Source organism: Humulus lupulus, chromosome 3, assembly GCF_963169125.1.
Source record: "Humulus lupulus chromosome 3, drHumLupu1.1, whole genome shotgun sequence".
NCBI classification, from domain to species: Eukaryota; Viridiplantae; Streptophyta; class Magnoliopsida; order Rosales; family Cannabaceae; genus Humulus; species Humulus lupulus.
The window spans coordinates 83,147,814-83,166,399 of NC_084795.1; the positions used below are offsets into that span (position 1 = coordinate 83,147,814).

General features: G+C 36.3%; 1 protein-coding gene and 1 non-coding gene across 2 annotated transcripts; one reads left to right on the forward strand and one right to left on the reverse strand.

Moving 5' to 3' along the window:
* The first annotated feature begins 4,348 nt into the window (after window positions 1-4,348).
* LOC133824508 (uncharacterized) lies at window positions 4,349-4,974 on the forward strand. Its single transcript, XM_062257398.1, has 2 exons — window positions 4,349-4,482; window positions 4,593-4,974. Exons 1-2 carry the CDS (start codon window positions 4,349-4,351, stop codon window positions 4,972-4,974), a joined length of 516 nt encoding a protein of 171 aa, XP_062113382.1.
* Window positions 4,975-7,541: 2,567 nt separating this feature from the next.
* On the reverse strand, window positions 7,542-7,648 carry LOC133828302 (small nucleolar RNA R71). Its single transcript, XR_009890930.1, has one exon. It is a non-coding gene; the product is annotated as a small nucleolar RNA R71 (small nucleolar RNA).
* Between the last annotated feature and the right edge of the window lie 10,938 nt (window positions 7,649-18,586).

Sequence of the window (18,586 nt, forward strand, 5' to 3'; positions counted from 1 at the left end):
AAAGGAAACAGATATGAAAAGACAGTACTTACAGTGAGTGTCGGTCTATCTTGCAGAATGTACATGTGGGTTTGTCTACGAACCTGGTTTAGCCCGGTGCTCTGATACCAACTATAACATCACGTAAAATCTCTTAACATAATTTGCAGAAAACATAACCATTTTATAAAATAAGGTAAGCGAAAATCCATATAAAAAAAAACATTTTCAAAACATACAATAGTTTGGAAGTATGCGCATACTTAAAAGTGAATTACAGTGTCATAATTTTAAAACATTCAACGAACCCAAAATAAACTGTTAGTTATCATATGAGTTCGAATCCCCAAAAAGTAAATTCCCAAAAGGTCAGTCCATATGTACATCCTCGCAGATAAACTCCAGCGCTCACTGATCCACTTTGCCTTTGAGCTTACCTACAACATGAAACAAATAGGTAAGCGAAATGCTTAGTAAGAACAACTTAACAAACATAGCCACATAAACAGAGCAAGAACTTATCTAACTATAACTAGGCAGATAAATAACCAAGAATAGGATTCTAATGAAACTAAACCCTAACATACATTTTAAGAACGTGTGAATGTCCTGACAAACTTATGGTCATGCCTCATAACAAAATTTTATAACCTAAAGGTACACCTGCACGCAGAAAATCCCAGAGCATACATATAGTCTTAACTGGTAACATACATACTTACTTACTCATTCATATCATAACAGTCATTCGTATATATTATACATACTTACTTAAGGTTTCGGAGGAACCTTCAGCATAGCTTAACATATCTCAACATATCTTAGCATATCTCACCATTGCATTGATGGGTCTAAACTAATTACACTGGTTACCCAGACTCCTAGAGGAATTCGCCATACTTTCTTAGCATAGAGATTTTATTTCGAAATTAATTTACTTATGTGTCACGGAGTTTAACCAGACTCTTATGTCACGGGTGTTATGCCAAACCTCTTACATATCGCGATGGCCAATCGACTTTATCCACATAGGCATCAGTGGCAAATCAGGCTACTTACATATCACGATGGCCGACCAACTTTAGCCACACAGGCATCGGTAGCAAACTGGACTTCTTACATATCGCAATGGCCAACTGAATTTAGCCACACAGGCATCAGTGGCGAACTAGACTTCTTACATATTGCGATGGCCAACCGAATTTAGCAACACAGGCATTAGTGGTGAACCAGACTTCTTACATATCGCGATGGCGAACTGACTTTAGCCACACATGCATCAGTGGAAAACAAGACTTCTTACATATCGTGATGACCAACTGACTTTTGCCACACAGGCATCAGTGGCGAACCAGTTTCTCACATAGTTCCTCGGTGGCTAGCCAGAGTTCTTAGTTATCACGGTAGCTAGTCTGACTGCTTACCTTAGTCATGAGTATGCAAATTCTCTAGGACCACAGTCTTGAGTAAACCTTCTAGGACTAGTTCAAATTATTGACTAATAACTTAGTTATCTAAAGTAGTCATTAATGTGTTGTGGCCAAACATATCATAAGTTGTCTTACCTGGATTCCTTAGCGCTTGCTTGTGGAAAAATTCTATCCAAAAGCGAGCCTTCACGCTTAGATAACACTATAGTGAAACCACACAGTGACTCAGATTAAACTATGACATATTCTTGTAGTTAATATTCCACAATAGCTACCTGAAATAAATTCTTAGGGACTCTATACTATAATCTCTTATACACTTCACAGTGTATAAGCCCAGATTTTGTTTTAGTTTTAACGGTATCATAGGAAAATCGGCCTCATCGCAACACGCTCACTGTTATGCATTTTAATATTCTTTAAATGAAGAACTCACTTATCGGATAACTCGTATTTTTGTTTTAGGAAAAAAGGAGTTATTCTCAACTCATATCTTTAGAACATACCAACTTGTTGTCTTCTCATGAAAATTTACTGTTTTCTATCATTTAACAAAATACCGCTTATTGATCCATTTCAAATAATATCTAACAATGTCATATCGCTCTCTTAAAGGTTCTACAAAACCCAAACTCCCATTCTTACCAAATTCTTACCCATAACCTAGGATTTCTATTTATGTTGTTTTTTTTAAAAGAAGGGAAATTGGACCCTTAACTTATAAAATGGTAAAAATAAACTTTTTCGAATTTTTAAAGCAATCTGGGCAGTGCCTGTTGCCTAGAAGTTTTTCTCAGTTTTGATGGTAAATTTGAAAATTTATTTCTCTTACACCGTAGCCCATTTCTTTCTGAAATTTTGAGATATTTTTACATGTATAAATTAGATTCATACAAAATTTAATAATTTTTGGAATTATAAAACTTACACAAATGTTTAAAGCCATCTGGGAAGTGCTTGCTGCCGAGAAGTTTTGTTTCTAGATTCTAGGGCAAACTTTGAAAATTCATATCTCTTTTACCTTAAAATATTTTCCATTACAATTTCACAGTGACCCTTATACATGTTTAAAATAGCATCTTACAAAATTTCATAGCTTTTTTTATCAGTAAAACCCATTCGAAAGTCAAAACAATCTGGGCAGTGCATGCTGCCCAGAAATTTTCCAGATTTACATCAAGATGCCAAAAAGTTCATAACTTCGGTTTGAAAGCACATTTTTTATTTATTTTCAAAAGCCTAAAATCAAGTACTCACCTTGAAAACATACAAATTATTTCCACAAATAGAGGTAGTAGGTTTTGGTCTGACCCGATGGAAGTCAGACCACGAAAACTTGGCAGCATGCATTTTTATACATTCTAGAAAAACTAAACACAACTAGCAAAGCTCTAGCCACATGCATGCATGAAAATCAACAAATCAACCAATCTAACCCTCAAGAATAAAATAAACTTAAAAAACCAACAAAACAACCTATACAACAAGATTTACATCAATAACCAAAAACAACTAAAAACCAACCAAAGATCTACCTTTGATGGTTCTAGCTTAGAGATGATAGTCCTTAGCTTGTACAAACTTCCTTCTTGGATTCTATACCCTCAAACCTAGCCCCATAGGTTTCACACGCAGATTTTTAAGAGAGTGTTAGAGTAGGAGATTTTAGATGAATGGAAAAACACAAGAACTCTAGAACCCTTACCTTTGTTTTCACTAGATCACCAAAAACCTTCAACTTTGAGATCCTCCAAGAACAACATCCCTTTAACCCTAGAACACAAGATCCGTGCTATGCATGGCTATTAGATCACATGCATGCATATTCCACCCCTTAGGGTTTCAGATTTGAAGAAGAAAAGAACTGAAATGGACAAATTTTCGTACTTACTTCTTCACTAGTCTTCCCTTGAGCTTCTCCTTCCTTCAATGGAGAATGAGTGAACCAAGCTTGTGAAGAGAAGATAAATGGAAGCCAAGGGGTTCAAGGCTTTCAGTTTTGGGAGTGTAGAGTGGAAGAGAGAAAGTTGTTTGAGTGGACAAAGTTATTTTTCAGGGAAGTGTGTAGTTTTGGTGAAAAAGGATTAAGGACAAAAAATGTGGAAGAGCACTAATCATTAGGGTAATATCTTTACCTTCCCTAGGATATGTGCCATAAGACACTTGAGTGCATAGGCATGGCCTAGACACCGACCCTTCTCTCTCCTCCCTTGTGAAAAGAATTTTATGACCTTGCCAAATTTTACCACCCTTTAATTAAGGCATTCAAGGACCCTTTGGTAATTTCACTTCACCAAAATTTTACCCTATAGTTTTTAAATATCCCAAGCTAAAATTAATTAAATAAATGTGACAAAAAATAAATTTTGACACATAACACATACTTTTGGTAATTTACTCAAATTGACCAAAATGCCCTTAGGGGCTCAGGCAAGAATTTCAATTCTTAAATCCAGTCTATTGGAATTAAATCCTCAATCAATTTTTCTTAAATTTATTGGCTCGACTATAAAGTCCTAGTGGTAGAAAAAATTAATATTTTTATGCCATAGTATTTCCTATTTAATTAATCCGAGATTTTTACCCGATTATGGTTTTTGACCCAGTCCACACCCAAAAGTCTCAGTTTCTTAAAAAAAAAGAAAATCTCACTTACCACAAAATGGAAAGCATTCACACATCACAACATCTTGCAACATAAAATGTTCAACTGACATAATACATAATACAGTGAATTAAAATACCTGACTAGGGTTTTATCCGGTGCCCTAAACGTGGGGCGTTACATCAATTGGAAAGTATGGTTAATAACCAAACACAATGAAATTTTCCTAGTAATACTATAGTGAACCCACCCAAAGGAGCAATGGAATGCATTCTCCTTGAGGTGCGGTAATGAGTTGGAAGAGCCAGTTGAGAAATCTAGTCTTCCATTGAAAATGATGTTTGAAGAAGAGGGAAAGGTGGAAGAAAAGGTTATTGAGAACCTTGAGAAGAAGCAGTCACAAATAAGTATTGATCATCATATCAAGATCCCATATCCTCAGAGGCAGCAAAAGAACAAGCTTGACAAGTAGTTTTCCATGTTTTTCGAAAGCTTCACATCAACATTCCTTTCGTTGAGGCACTTGAACAAATGCCGAGTTATGTGAAGTTTATGAAGGAAATTTTGTCAAAGAAAAGGAAACTGGAAGAATATGAGATAGTGGCACTTACTGAGGACTGCAGCGCAATACTCCAAAAGAAGCTACCTCCCAAGCTTAAAGATTCAGGTAGTTTCATCATTCCTTATACCATAGGGAATGTGGTTTTTGAGAAGGCACTATGTGATTTAGGGGTAAGTGTGAATCTGATGCCTCTAGCTATCTATAGAAAATTGAAATTGGGAGAAGCTTGCCCTACTACCATGTCCCTACAAATGGCAGACCATTCAATTAAATATCCTTGTGGAGTGATAAATGATGTATTGGTGAAAGTAGACAAATTCATCTTTCCAGCAGACTTTATTATTCTTGATATAGAGGAAGATAAAAATATTATGATTATTCTTGGGAGACCATTTTAGTTACTAGAATGGCACTAATTGATGTACAAAAAGGGGAATTGAAGCTGTGCATGCAACAAAACGAGGTCACTTTTAATGTTTTTGCTGCAATTGAAATTCCAACTTGTTGTAGAGTGGATGTGATAACAGTAGGTAGTAGCAAGGGGGAAGTTATCATGAGAAAGGTCATTGCTCAAAATGGTAGTCGAACAGTGCGTGACCATGTGAAAATGTTCTTTAGTGGGAAAACTTGAATGTTACATGAGCGATGGAAAGCTCCAAAAATTTGCAACAACAAAAGACAGGCTCCCACCTATGACACTATGGCTCTTTGGATTCGAGGGGTGGACTTGAAGATGAACTCAACGTCTGGTTAAATGACGTTAACAACAGAGCACTTGGGAGGCATCCCAATCTTTTTATTGTTTTGTTATTTTGTCTAAGTTTGGACAAATTTTCTATGTTTAGTTTTAATTTTTATGTTGTTTGAATTTTTTTTAGAATTTTAGAATTTAATTTGTCATTTTCAAACCGTGGAAATCGTGAAAACTTGAAAGAAAAAAATATATAAGCAGGTACCGATTTTGAGCCACGACACCCACTATTAGAGTCGCAACCCTTGTTGTTGAGTCTAATTTTGTGTTGTGTCTAGGTCGTGTTTTAGGTAGGTTTTATTAAGCTTTTTAATTATTTAGCGCGATATTACACTTGTTTTTGTCTGTTTACAGGTTTTGGTTTTCAAATAAAGGAAATGAGCAATTGGAGGAAATTGGTTGAAAATAGATAAAAAATCAGCTTTTTGGTGTTGATTCCCCAAAAAGATGATTCCTCGTGAAATGTTAAACCTCTGGTGAATTTTCAGGATAAAAATGGTTAAAATTTGAGAAGTTACGTAGGGTCGCGACACTGCTTGGTGGTTCCGCGGCCAGGCCCTTTACAGAAAGGGTGTTTTCCTAGTGTGTACTCGCACCGCGACATGGTTTTATGGGGCTGCGACATTGGAATCTTCAAGTACCCAGAAATTTAACACGCGCCGCGACATGGGTTTTGTAGCACCGCGACTCGCCTCCCTGTTGAGAGAAAAAAAATTAGGTTTTAAACCTAATTTTGAAAAGAGAGAAGGGACTGGGGGGAGTACGAATTTTGAAGTGAAGAACACACCGTGGAGCATCTCCATTCGTTCTCAACAGTTCTTTTTTTTTTCTACTGTGTTTTTCTTTATGTTTATTTTTGATTCCATGGTTGTTCTTGCCATGGACATGAACTCATTATATTTTCTAGGGATTTTAATGTAATCACTTGGTTCTTTGTTATTTTCTATGAGGATTTCATGATTCTTTCTTCACTTCTATTCTAAATTATTTGATTTGTTCTTAATGCTTGTGAATGCTTGATCACCATTTGCATGATTTATGATTTTGATTCAAAATCTAAAAAGTGAGAATTGATTATGCTATGATTGAATAATCACAATTTTCATATTGGATGAAAATACCTATATGAATTGTGTAGTTTTAGGATTATTGTGTTCAATGCCTTTTATGTGTTGGAATTTATCACAGAAATGTAGAAAATTCACATGTAAATTGAGTTCTTTGTTTCTTGAAAAAGAGTAAGAATTGTTTTTATTAAGCCGCTATTAGTTTAGGAAGAAGAATTGTGAAGTCTGACTAGCGAAATAATAAAGTGAATAGTTGATGAAATTAAAATTGCTAGTTCTTTATTTTTGAAGTTTTTACAATTATTTGCTTTCTTTCATAGTGTTATTTTATGTTTATTGCTTTTATTATTTTAATATTTTTGAAACCAATTTATTGTTGACCAAATAGAAATAGAAAATTAATTTGTTGGTAATTAATAAATCAATCTGCATGGGAACGATCTTTATTTATCATTGTATTACTTGTGTCGATTACGTATAGATGCGTATCAATTTTAGCGAATAAGATTTTGGCACCATTGTTGGGGACTGAAAATTATTAATATCAGTACAATTAATTTTTATTCTAATTTGGTTTTTTGTGTTAATTGCCTATAACTGTTGTGTTTGTGAATCTTAATTTCAGGTGCCAATTGGTATAAGCGACATCAAGGGACTGGAAATTTTTTGCCCATTAATACTTAAATTGAGAGGACTTGTAGACAGAATAGAAAGCGAAAATGGTTAGCACAGATGGCCCAACATCAGGGCAATGGGTTGAATGGAGACGTTGCTGAGCCAGCAGTTCGCACACTCAGAGACTATGTACTCCCCACTGTTTCTAGAGTACAATCATGCAAGCAACCGCCGGCAGTTGTAACCAATAATTTTGAAATTAAGTCGACGATTCTGCAAATGGTCCAGTCTACTGTCCAGTTTTGTGGACTCCTTACTTAGGATCCCAATACACACATAGCTAATTTCTTGGAGCTGTGTGGAACTTTTAAATATAATGGGGTTACCGATGGTGCTATTAGACTGAGATTGTTCCCGTTCTCATTGTAGGATAGAGCTAAAAGTTGGTTGAACTCTCTTCAAGCCAACTCAATTATTGGAGGCATTAGCTCTGAAATTTCTTGCTAAACTTTTCCCTCCATCCAACGCTACAAAGTTAAGAGGGGAAATTGATAACTTCTCTCAATTTGATGGAGAGTCTCTTTATGATGCATGGGATAGGTTTAAGGAGCTTTTGAGGAAGTTTCCTCATCATGGGATTGAAAAATGGATGTGTAACGACCCAAATTTACTAATAGGGCTTCAGGGCCTTGATTAGTATGCCGGGAGGGCATAATTGGAATATATGTGATTTAATGATTAAAATCATGTTGTATGGCTATTTGAATATTTGAGATGCATGGCTATGTGTATTAGTATGCATATAGGCCCTGATTAGTTTAGAAAAGGCATAATTGTAATTTTGGCCCGTTGAGGGCATAACTGTATATATATGTGATGGTTGTTGGGACCACATTATTATGTGGATATATCTGTGATCTATGATTCGAGACGATCCTAGTGAGCAGATTAGCGAAAAAGTCATGGCAGGGATTTATACCCGGCTCGGGGCGAGCCTGGGGGTATAAATGGGAATTTAGTGAATATATTGGGGTCTATTTTGACATCGAGGAATATAATTGGTGATTAATTAGGTATCGGGAAGTGAGCGAGAAATATTAGAGAAACTTGAGGAATTAGCGGGAATTGAGTAAAATGACCAAAATGGCCCTAAGTGGTTTAAAAGACTTAGGATTAAAGGGGAGGGCATTATGGTCATTTGGATTTTAAGAGATAGGTGTTGAGGCTTTATGCTTAGTGGAAGTTGTAGAATAAGGTAGAAGTCTGAGAAAAGAAGAGAAAAGAAAGAAAAAGAAAGGGAAGAAAGCAGGGCATTTTTCCAAGGGTCGGTTTGTGCTTACCTTCATCATTTTCTTGGGTTTTCTTGGAGCAAAGCTCAGAGGGGAGTTAGGTTAGGCTGAGCAACAAGAATTCTGAGCTAGGCTTGAAGGATTGGCAAAGGCTTAGCAAGAACACACCATCACTTAAGGTAAGACTTTGGAATTTTCAGTTTCTGGTTTGGATTGTTTGAACTATGGTGTCTAAGTTGAATTGATGGGAACTTTAGGGGAATTCAAGCCAAGGATTGGGGAAGAGCAAGCTAAGGATTCTAGAAGCTAACTTAAAGTCAAAATTCCATTAAAGGTATAAAATTCTAAGCTTTAAACTTTGAAGTTTTGATTGTTTTGCTGAGTTTCTGAAGTCTAGGAGCAACTATGGTGAATTTTGGGATTAGGGGTGCATGTGGTTAGGTTTTGTATGATTGTGATGCTTGGGATGAGTGGAGTATGTTAATAAGCTTGTTTTTAAGTTTGGTTGAGGATTGGAAGAGTTTTGGTAAGGGTTGGCTCGAGGAAATCGCAGGAAGGAAAAATGTAGTAGTGGTTGTCTGTGACTAGCGCTACAGCGCTAGCCTTTGGGCGCTGTAGCACTAGCCTTTGGGCAGTGTAGCGCTAGGCCAAGCATTCTGAGGGTGTTTTGGTTCTACTTGTAGCGCTGTAGCACCCTCCTTAGAGCGCTGTAGCGCTACCCTGTTTCCAGAAAGGGGTTTTTGAGTTATTTTCAAGGGCTTTTGCCTGGGGGTTTGGGGTTTGATTCCACCACCCCGTTTGGTGGAATTAGAGCTTCCCAAGGTCTTGGGATTGGTCCTGAGGCTAGGGTTCAGACTTGAGGTTTGGTGGTGATTTTGATCTATGGTTGTGACTAGGTGTGTGATGGGGCTCAAGGGGGATCGTGCACAAGGATCACAGTGAACAAGGCTAGCAAATCCACAGGTAAGAAAACTGCACCCGGTTATATGTTTGTGATGGGACTAAGAGCTCCCGATATCTGTATAATGTCAATGATGGTATTATGCCATGGGGACATGTGATGGCAGCCTAAGGGTGTCGTACACATTATTTGCGCACAGGGCGCGGCTTGGCCACTGGTAGCCGAGGACAGGTTAATATTCACTGAGCTTGGTTTAAGTGGGCTGGAGTCAGTGGGATAACGAAGGGTGCAGCCTGAGGGTGCTAACCCGAGTTATCGTTTGTGAATTGGTGTATGATATGAGTTGATATGTTTAGTATGTTGAATACTTGGTATCCTGAATGTTTATATGGTTGAGAACATGTCTATGCAATATGAGGTATTGGATTGTCTGTTGATTGCTTATGCTCTGTTATTGTGTTTTCTTGCTGGGCCTTGGCTCACGGGTGCTATGTGATGCAGGTAAAGGCAAAGGAAAGTTAGACCAGTCCTGAGGTGGAGAGCAGCGGGGCTGAATGTACATAGTCAGCTGTTCGGTCACCTTGGCCGAGGAGTGGATCAAGACAGGGATCGCTGAACTGTCTATTTTGCCTTAGTATGGCTAATATTGTATTTAAATCGTGAATCTTTTGTAAATGGTTTTGATTCTATTGTTTTTGGGATCCCGTTTAAACAGGAGATGATATTTAAAAGAAATGCGACTTTTAAGACCAAAATCTTTTAACCCTAGTTCCATTATAGTTTTAGCAACACGTTTTTAATTAAATGACTTGATTAGCAAGTCTAGCACCTTTATAAACACACAGTGTAATGGTCTTGGCTATCCAGGGCGTTACAGGATGCTAGTCCATAATTTTTACAACGGTTTGTAAGGGACGACTTGCACCATTATTGATGTTGCAATAGGTGGTGCTTTCATGAGCATGAGTGCTAATGAGGCTTATGAATTACTTGAAGAAATGACCATGAATAACTATCAGTGACCTAGTGAACGAGATAGAAATAAAAGGTAGCTGGTATGCATGAGCTAGATGCTATTATCGCTCTCATTGCTCAGGTTGCATCATTTACCAAACAAATACAACAAAATTCTATGGCCACTTAAGTCATGCAAATCCAAGCGATATGTCATAATTGTGGTGGTCCTCACCCATTTGAGCAGTGCATGGTAGTTAAGATGAACAACTCCATTCCCATGGAACAGGTGAATATGATGGGAAATTTCAATAGGCAAGCTAATAATCCATTCTCAAACCCGTTCAATCAAGGATGGAGAAATCAGACTAATTTTTAATGGAGAAATAATCAGGGCCCTCAACAAATTCAACAGCCTATGCTTCAAGCTCCACCTCAGGCACTGTTACAACCACTGGTACTACCTGTTGCTCAAGAGAAGACAAATGAGTTACAAGCAGCACTGTTAACTCTGACCAACTCTCAATCTCAGTTTATGACACAAAACTCGCTTATCCATCAGGAATCTTGAGATGTTAGTTGGTCAGTTGGCAAGTATGTTACATAGTAGGCCTCAAGGAAAATTTTCAAGTAATACAGAGGTGAATCCTAAAGAGCGGTGCAATGAAATCTCTTTGAGGAGTGGGAAGAAGTTGGAAGAGCCACTCAAGAAGTATATACCTGCACCAAAAGTCGATGTTGAGAATGAGGGTAAGGTAGAAGAAGAGGTTATTGAAGACCTTGAGAAGAAGCAGTCACCAATGAGTTATGAGCACCATATCAAGATTCCATATCCTTAGCGACTTCAAAAGAAGACACTTGACAAACAGTTTTCGAATTTTCTAGACATTTTTCGAAAACTTCACAATAACATACCTTTTGCCGAGGCACTTGAAAAAATGCCAAGTTTTGTGAAGTTTATGAAGGAAATCTTGTCAAAGAAAAAGAAGTTGGAGGATTATGAGACAATGGCACTTACTGAGGAGTGTAGTGAAATTTTGCAGAAGAAACTACCTCCCAAGCTTAAAGATCAGGGTACTTTCACGATTGCTTGCTCAATAGGACATACTGTTATGACCAAGGCCTTATCTACCCTTATCTATTTTTCGGAAGATGAAATTGGGAGAAACTTGCCCCACTACTGTGTCCTTACAAATGGTAGACCGCTCTATTAAGCAACCTCGTGGAGTAATTGAGGATCTCTTAGTTAAGGTTGGTAAATTTATTTTCCCTGCTGATTTTATTATTTTAGATATGGAGGAAGATGCCAACATTCCCATTATTTTGGGAAGACCATTCTTAGCTACAGGGAGAGCACTAATTGATGTACAAAATGGGGAGTTGAAGCTGCGAGTTCAAAACAAAGAGGTAACATTTAATGTTTTTGCAGCAACTGATATTCCAACTTGTTGTAGAGTGGATGTGGTATGTAGTGGCGGTAGTAATTTGGAAACCACCAAAAGAAAAATCAATGCTGAAATTTGTAGTCGAGCAGTTCGTCATTGTTTGAAACAGTTCTATAGTGGGAAGGCTCGAAGGCTACACGAGCGGTGGAAGGCTTCGATGATTATCAACATCAAAAGACAAGTTTTTGCTTATGACACTATGCTCTAAAGGATGAGTGAGGTTGAATTGACTCGAGTTGAAGTTTAATGAAGGAAGTGAGCGTCCAGTTGGAGACGTTAAAAAAAGCGCCTTTGGGAGGCAACCCAATGTTATTTTTAATTTGATTTTTTATGTGTTTGTAATTTTTATTTTCTATTAAACTCTTTATAATTTTTGTTCTTAGGTTTATATTTTATTTTCAGTAATTTTTAGTTTTGTTTGTAATTTTTTAATCGTGAACTAAATGAAAAAAAAGAAAAAGAAAAAAAAGCTTTATTTTGAGTTGCAGCGCCTGAGACAAACTGAACTTTCCAATCGCTACCTCCACCACCTCCATTTTGATGATATTTAGCTGGACCGTTGGTAAGTTTTCTTTCCTTTTCTTTGTATGTCACATTGGGGGACAATGTGTCAATCAATTTTGGGGGAGGAGTCTTACTATTTTGTGTGTTTGTGTCATGTTGTTAGTTTGTGTTTGATTTTTATCTTAGTTAAATGTTGTGTTTGTGTGAAACAAGTTGTCAATGCTAGCCTATGATATGTAAGAAAATGTTGTGCAAATTTTTGAAATTTTTGATTGATTGAATCCGTGTGCTTGGTTAGATTGCATTGGTAGTTTGTTTCGATCCATGAAAAACATGAATGTTTAGCCATGATTGGAAAAATTATTTGCAAATTGAATATGAGTGTATGCATTGTTGGCTTGTGGTTTGATGAATGAATGAATCTAGAACTTGCTTGATTACCATTTGAGACAAAATCCTAGATGAGTTATGCTTAGGAAAGCGAGTTAGGCAATCTCTTGGAATGTTTGAGCTTTTCAAGCCAACCTAAAAGTAATTATCCATTGTTACCCTTGTTGAGAGTAAAAATATCCTCTTTGTTGAATGATACCAATTGTGAGCCGAATCGACATTTTTGTTTTTTTCCTTCCCTTAGTGAGCATATGGACAAATAAAGGGGAATGATTTGTAATGGGGTGTTATGAAATGTGGTGTTATTATAATGAAGAGTTTAAATGTTGAGAATAGAAATAATAATAATAATATTAATAATATGAAGGAAATTTAAAAATTCAAGCTACACTCATGATATGCTTTAACAAAAACAAGTTTGGGGGGGGGGGGGGGGGTGTACTTTGAATGAAAAAAAGAAGAAGAAGAAATAAGTTTTTCTCGACCTTTATTTGGGTTTACATTGGGTTTTCTTTAAAATTGTTTGGGTGAATTGTTGGTTTGTAAGTTCATATGCTTATGGTAATTTGGACCCTAAAAGACATATATCTACCCATTGCCTAAGCCTTTTGTTATGAGCCTAAAGTCCTAATGATTCTTGAGCATATTTTGTCTACATTAGTGGAGGGTGGTGAACAATGCAAGCATATGGGTTATTGGTTTGATGGAGAGTTTTTGCATGCATACATAGATTAAATTGTGGAGTAATTTTTGTGATTATTGTTGAATAGGCATTATTGGGATTGAAACAGATTGTTGATGTGGTTTAATTGAAATTCTGGATCGTTTTAGAAATAGGAATTTTGGACTTTTGTGTGAGATTTTCTGAAATTGAGGCTAATTCACTAATTCAATGTTGTTGACTTGATTCATTAGTTTGTGTCATTGTGTTTTTGAGTTGATTAGCTGTGTGAGTTTAGTTTGAATCTTTACTCGAGCGCGAGTAAAGGTTAAGTTTTAGGGAGTTTGTTGAGTCTAATTTTGTGTTGTGTTTAGGTCGTGTTTTAGGTAGTTTTTATGAAGCTTTTTAATTGTTTAGTGCGGTATTACACTTGTTTTTGTCTGTTTGTAGGTTTTAGTTTTCAAATAAAGGAAATGAGAAATTGAAGGAAATTGGTTGAAAATAGATAAAAAAAAATCAGCTTTTTGGTGTTGATTCCCCAAAAAGATGATTCCTCATGAAATTTTAAAGCTCTGGTGAATTTTCAGGATAAAAATGGTTAAAATTTGAGAAGTTACGTAGGGCCGCGACACTGCTTGGTGGCGCCGCGGCCAGACCCTTTACAGAAAGGGTCTTTTCCTAGTGTGTACTCACGCCACGACATGGTTTTATGGGGCTGCGACATTGGAATCTTCAAGTACCCAGAAATTTAACACGCGCTGCAACATGGGTTTTGTAGCGCTGCGGCCCGCCTCCCTGGTGAGAGAAAAAAAATTAGGTTTTAAATCTAATTTCGAAAAGAGAGAAGGGACTGGGGGAGAGTACGAATTTTGAAGTGAAGAACACACCGTGGAGCATCTCAATTCTTTCTCAATAGGTCTTTTTTTTTTTTTTCTACTCTGTTTTTCTTTATGTTTATTTTTTATTCCATGGTTGTTCTTGCCATGGACATGAACTCATTTTATTTTCTAGGGTTTTTAATGTAATCACTTGGTTCTTTGTTATTTTCTATGGGGATTTCATGATTCTTTCTTCACTTCTATTCTAAATTATTTGATTTGTTCTTAATGCTTGTGAATGCTTGATCACCATTTGCATGATTTATGATTTTGATTCAAAATCTGAAAAGTGAGAATTGATTATGCTATGATTGAATAATCACAATTTTCATATTGGATGAAAATACCTATATGAATTGTGTAGTTTTAGGATTATTGTGTTCAATGCCTTTTATGTGTTGGAATTTATCACAGGAATGTAAAAAATTCACATGTAAATTGAGTTCTTTGTTTCTTGAAAAAGAGTAAGAATTGTTTTTATTAATCCGCTATTAGTCTAGGAAGAAAATTTTTGAAGTCTGATTAGCGAAATAATAAAGTGAATAGTTGATGAAATTAAAATTCCTAGTTCTTTATTTTTGATGTTTTTACAATTATTTGCTTTCTTTCATAGTGTTATTTTATGTTTATTGCTTTTATTATTTTAATATTTTTTAAACCAATTTATTGTTGACCAAATAGAAACAGAAAATTAATTTGTTGGTAATTAGTAAATCAATTTGCGTGGGAACGATATTTATTTATCATTGTATTACTTGTGTCGATTACGTATACTTGCGTATTAATTTTAGCGAACACTTGTGATGTCAGAGAGTCACCAAATTTTTGGTGCAGTCCAGGCCTTGCGGCGCCCAAGAAATGAGCTGCGACATGCCTACCCGGAAAAGAAAAAAAGCCATTATGTTGATGTGGTGTGTGATTTGGTATGTCCTCTTTCTTTATTCTTTTTGTGTCACATTGGGGGCAATGTGCCATTTAAGTTTGGGGGGAAATTTTAGTTGTTTTGTCTTAGATTAGTTGTTTTATTTTTAGTTGTTTTAGTGTGAATAGTGTGTGAATCAAGTAGTTTTGAGCCTATGATACTAATTGCCATGTGATATAAGTGATAGTTTCAAAACTGTGTGAATCTGTGTGCTTAGTGAGATTAATTTTGTGATTAGCTTTAATCTGAATTTTTATTGCCATACAAGCATTGATTAATAAATTTCTTACAATCATATAGTACATGCGTGTTAAATGGGTTTGAGGACCGATGTATAAAATATATATTAGAACTTGCATAGTTTGTTGATTGAGATGAAATTTGAATGATACATGCTTAGGAAGATGATTTAGAAAAATTTGTTGGAACGAGTAAGCTTTCAAGCAAACCTTGATGTATTAAATCTTTAGTTACCCATTTTTGAGCTTAATGTGAATCTTTTTGTTGTTTGACACTTATTTTGAGCCTATTTGAAACTTTGTTATTTATATTTCCCTTTAATGTATACCATGAGCACATAAGAAGTGATTAAGGAATGATTTGTAATGGGGTTAATGTGGGAAATTGTGTCAACATTAGAAGACGAAAAAAATTGTTTGAGAGAGAAAAGAAAAAAATATTGAAAAGGAGCTGCATTCCAAATAAGAATACAAAGAAATAAGTTTGGGGGGAGTGTAGTATCATTAGTGGAAAAAATGAAAAGAAAGAAAATAAAAACTCAAAATTATAATTCTCTCAAAGGAAGGAATATTGAGAATTTTGGGGACTGTTTTGGGTTTTCAAGTTGATAAGGTTTGGTTTGTTTGAGTTGTGTACTTATGGTATATTTGAGCCTAAATGACTTTTTATTTATCTACATATTATAAGCCGAAAAAGTCATTTTGATTCTTGAGCATGTGTTAATATATTAGGGGAGATTGGTGAATTAGGCAAGCATATCAAATAATTTATTCTGATGGAATGGTTTGGCAAGATTTGATATGTGTATGGTATTTTGATTGTATGTTATTTATTGATTAAGGCTGATTGGTGTAGTAAAGATTGCAGTTGATTGCTGAATTTATTTTTGCTGAAATTCTGGATAGAACCCAGTTGAAGAATTCTAAAGCTTGTATTGCACGGTGTTTCTTTGGGTTAAGGCTTGTTAGGTGATAACTTGATTCATATATGTTGGTTAGTTTATTTTTAGTTTAGGGAGTGTTAATTGGTTTTACTCGAGGGCGAGTAAAAGATAAGTTTGGGGGAGTTTGATAGGTTAGTTTTTATAGTGTTTTAGAGAATTATTTTAGGGAATTTTTGTGCTTATTTTGCTATGTTTGTGCAGTATGACGCTTTTGTTGCTTTTATTTGCTAGTGCTTCAAGATTTTGTGAAAATAGAGAAATGGATAAAATTTTGGTGATATCTTGGGATTTTGAGCATGGAATGCCTACATTAGAGAAAATGAAGTTAGGTGATCTCTATTGGATTGATTTTGACCTTCAATGAGGTTTTCGAGCTTGAAAGGTTGATTTTTGGAGAAAAGGGAATTTGAGCTGCGATGCTTCCTATAGGGCATGCGACTCTATGGTGGATAGAGAAGGCAAAAATCTGGGATTGAAGAGGGTCACGGTGTTGGACTTTTGAGCCACGACTCTATTTTTTAGGTATTTTGAATTGCAGTGCAACATATTAAGGATCGCGGCGCTTGTTGAGGTAGAGGCGAGACACATTTTCAATTTTGTACACGGGTTGCGACGCTTCTTTCTTGAGCCGCGATGCCTGATTCTGTGATCGAGAAAAGGGCATTTTTAGCAAGGGCAAAAGTGGAATTTCACATTTAAAACACAGGCAACGACTGTAATGCCCCAATTTTCCTAATAAGGTTTAGGACTTTGATTAGGAGGCCGGGAGGGCCATAATTGATTTATTATGTTATTAAATTATTATAGCATGTTTATGTGAATTATATTATTATAAGATGAAACATGCATGCATATGGGTCCACATTTTATTATAAGGGCATTTTGGTAATTTGGCCCGTTGAGGGCGTGATTGTGTATTTTCATGCATGTGGATGAATTATAAATAATACCACATTATATGTGGATTTGTTCGAGCCATTCGGCATGAGACGATCTTTGAATGTAAGTTATCGGTCTAGTCATAACGAGGTTAGTTTCGGGGCTTGGGGTGAGTCTCGGGGTAATTTGGTGATTAGGATGTTGCTGGGAATTAAAGGGTATAACAGGATATGAATTATTAGCATTTGAGAATGTTGAGAATAATGGGAATTGGAGGGTGTTAATTATAATTAATGAGATAGGCGGGAAATGACGGTTTTACCCTTGGAAGCCTTTAGAGGGATTTAATTGACCTAGGGGCAATATTGTCTTTTTACCTAAGGATATATATCATTTAAAGGCTGTAGAAAGTATAAGAAAAACATAGCATAACTCATCTTTCTCCCGTACCTATTCTTCTCTTCTCCTTCCTCTTCTTCCTTTGTTTTTTTTCTAAACTCCCTCTGAGGATCCAAGCTAGGAGAGAAAGACTTGAGGGCTTAGGACCTTTGTTCAACCATTGAAGAGGATCTAAATCAAGCTTGAGGTAAGAAATTCAGCCATGAAAATCTTTGGTTTATACTTTTTTTTTCTATTAGTTTCAGCTGAGAATTTTGAAGTGGATAGTTGGGGATTCAATGAGGTTTTTGGAGAAGTTTGCTTGGGTTTTGATGAGGTTGTGGTATGAATGAAGTTTTGGGGGTAAAATATAGGTTTTGATGATGTTTGGGATTGGTTTTGAAGCTTAGTTTTCAGGGGAAGTCGCAGGGGAGAAAACTAGGGATTTTCTGGTTTGCAGGTGGCGCCCCAGCGCTAGGCAGAGTAGGAACTGGGGGTTCTCTCTGTCTTGGGCAGCGCCCCAGCGCTAGTTCAATTTCCAGTAAACCTATTTTTAGGGTTTGGGATGACTTTGGGGGCTCGGGGGATGGTTCTACTACCCCGTTTCCCGAGAGCACGGGATTGGTCCTGAGAGTGAGGTTTTAGAATATAAACCTTTTTATGATTTATTTTATTGATCGGATTCCATATTTGGTTATGACTAGGTGACCGCTAAAGGATCAAAGGATTGATCTTTCTTAAGGGTTGTTCTTTTATTAATTCTTGGTCGAACTTGAGGTAAGAAAATTGCACCCTATATATGCGACATGCGTGGTTATTATTGAGGCATGGTGAATGTTGAAATGTGGACATTCAATGCATATTAAATGCTTAGCAAATCTTGCTTATTTGTGATGCACGAGAAACATGTGGTTAGGGCATGCCATGAGTGTTAAATGCGAGATTGATCAGAGCTTGGGTCTCTATGTTTGTGCATGCTCCTAATTATGCTAGCTATTATTAAATGAGCATGCTGAATGCCCTATATTCAGATATTTGACGTATGATATATGCCTTGTAGCATTGCTTACTTGTGCATGGCATTGACTAGTAAGAATCGGCACTTACTGACCTAAGAGTCAAAAGTAGCATAAGCGTCATGAACGCAGAGCCGATAAAAGATTAGATCTAATCGACATCGACATTGAATGATT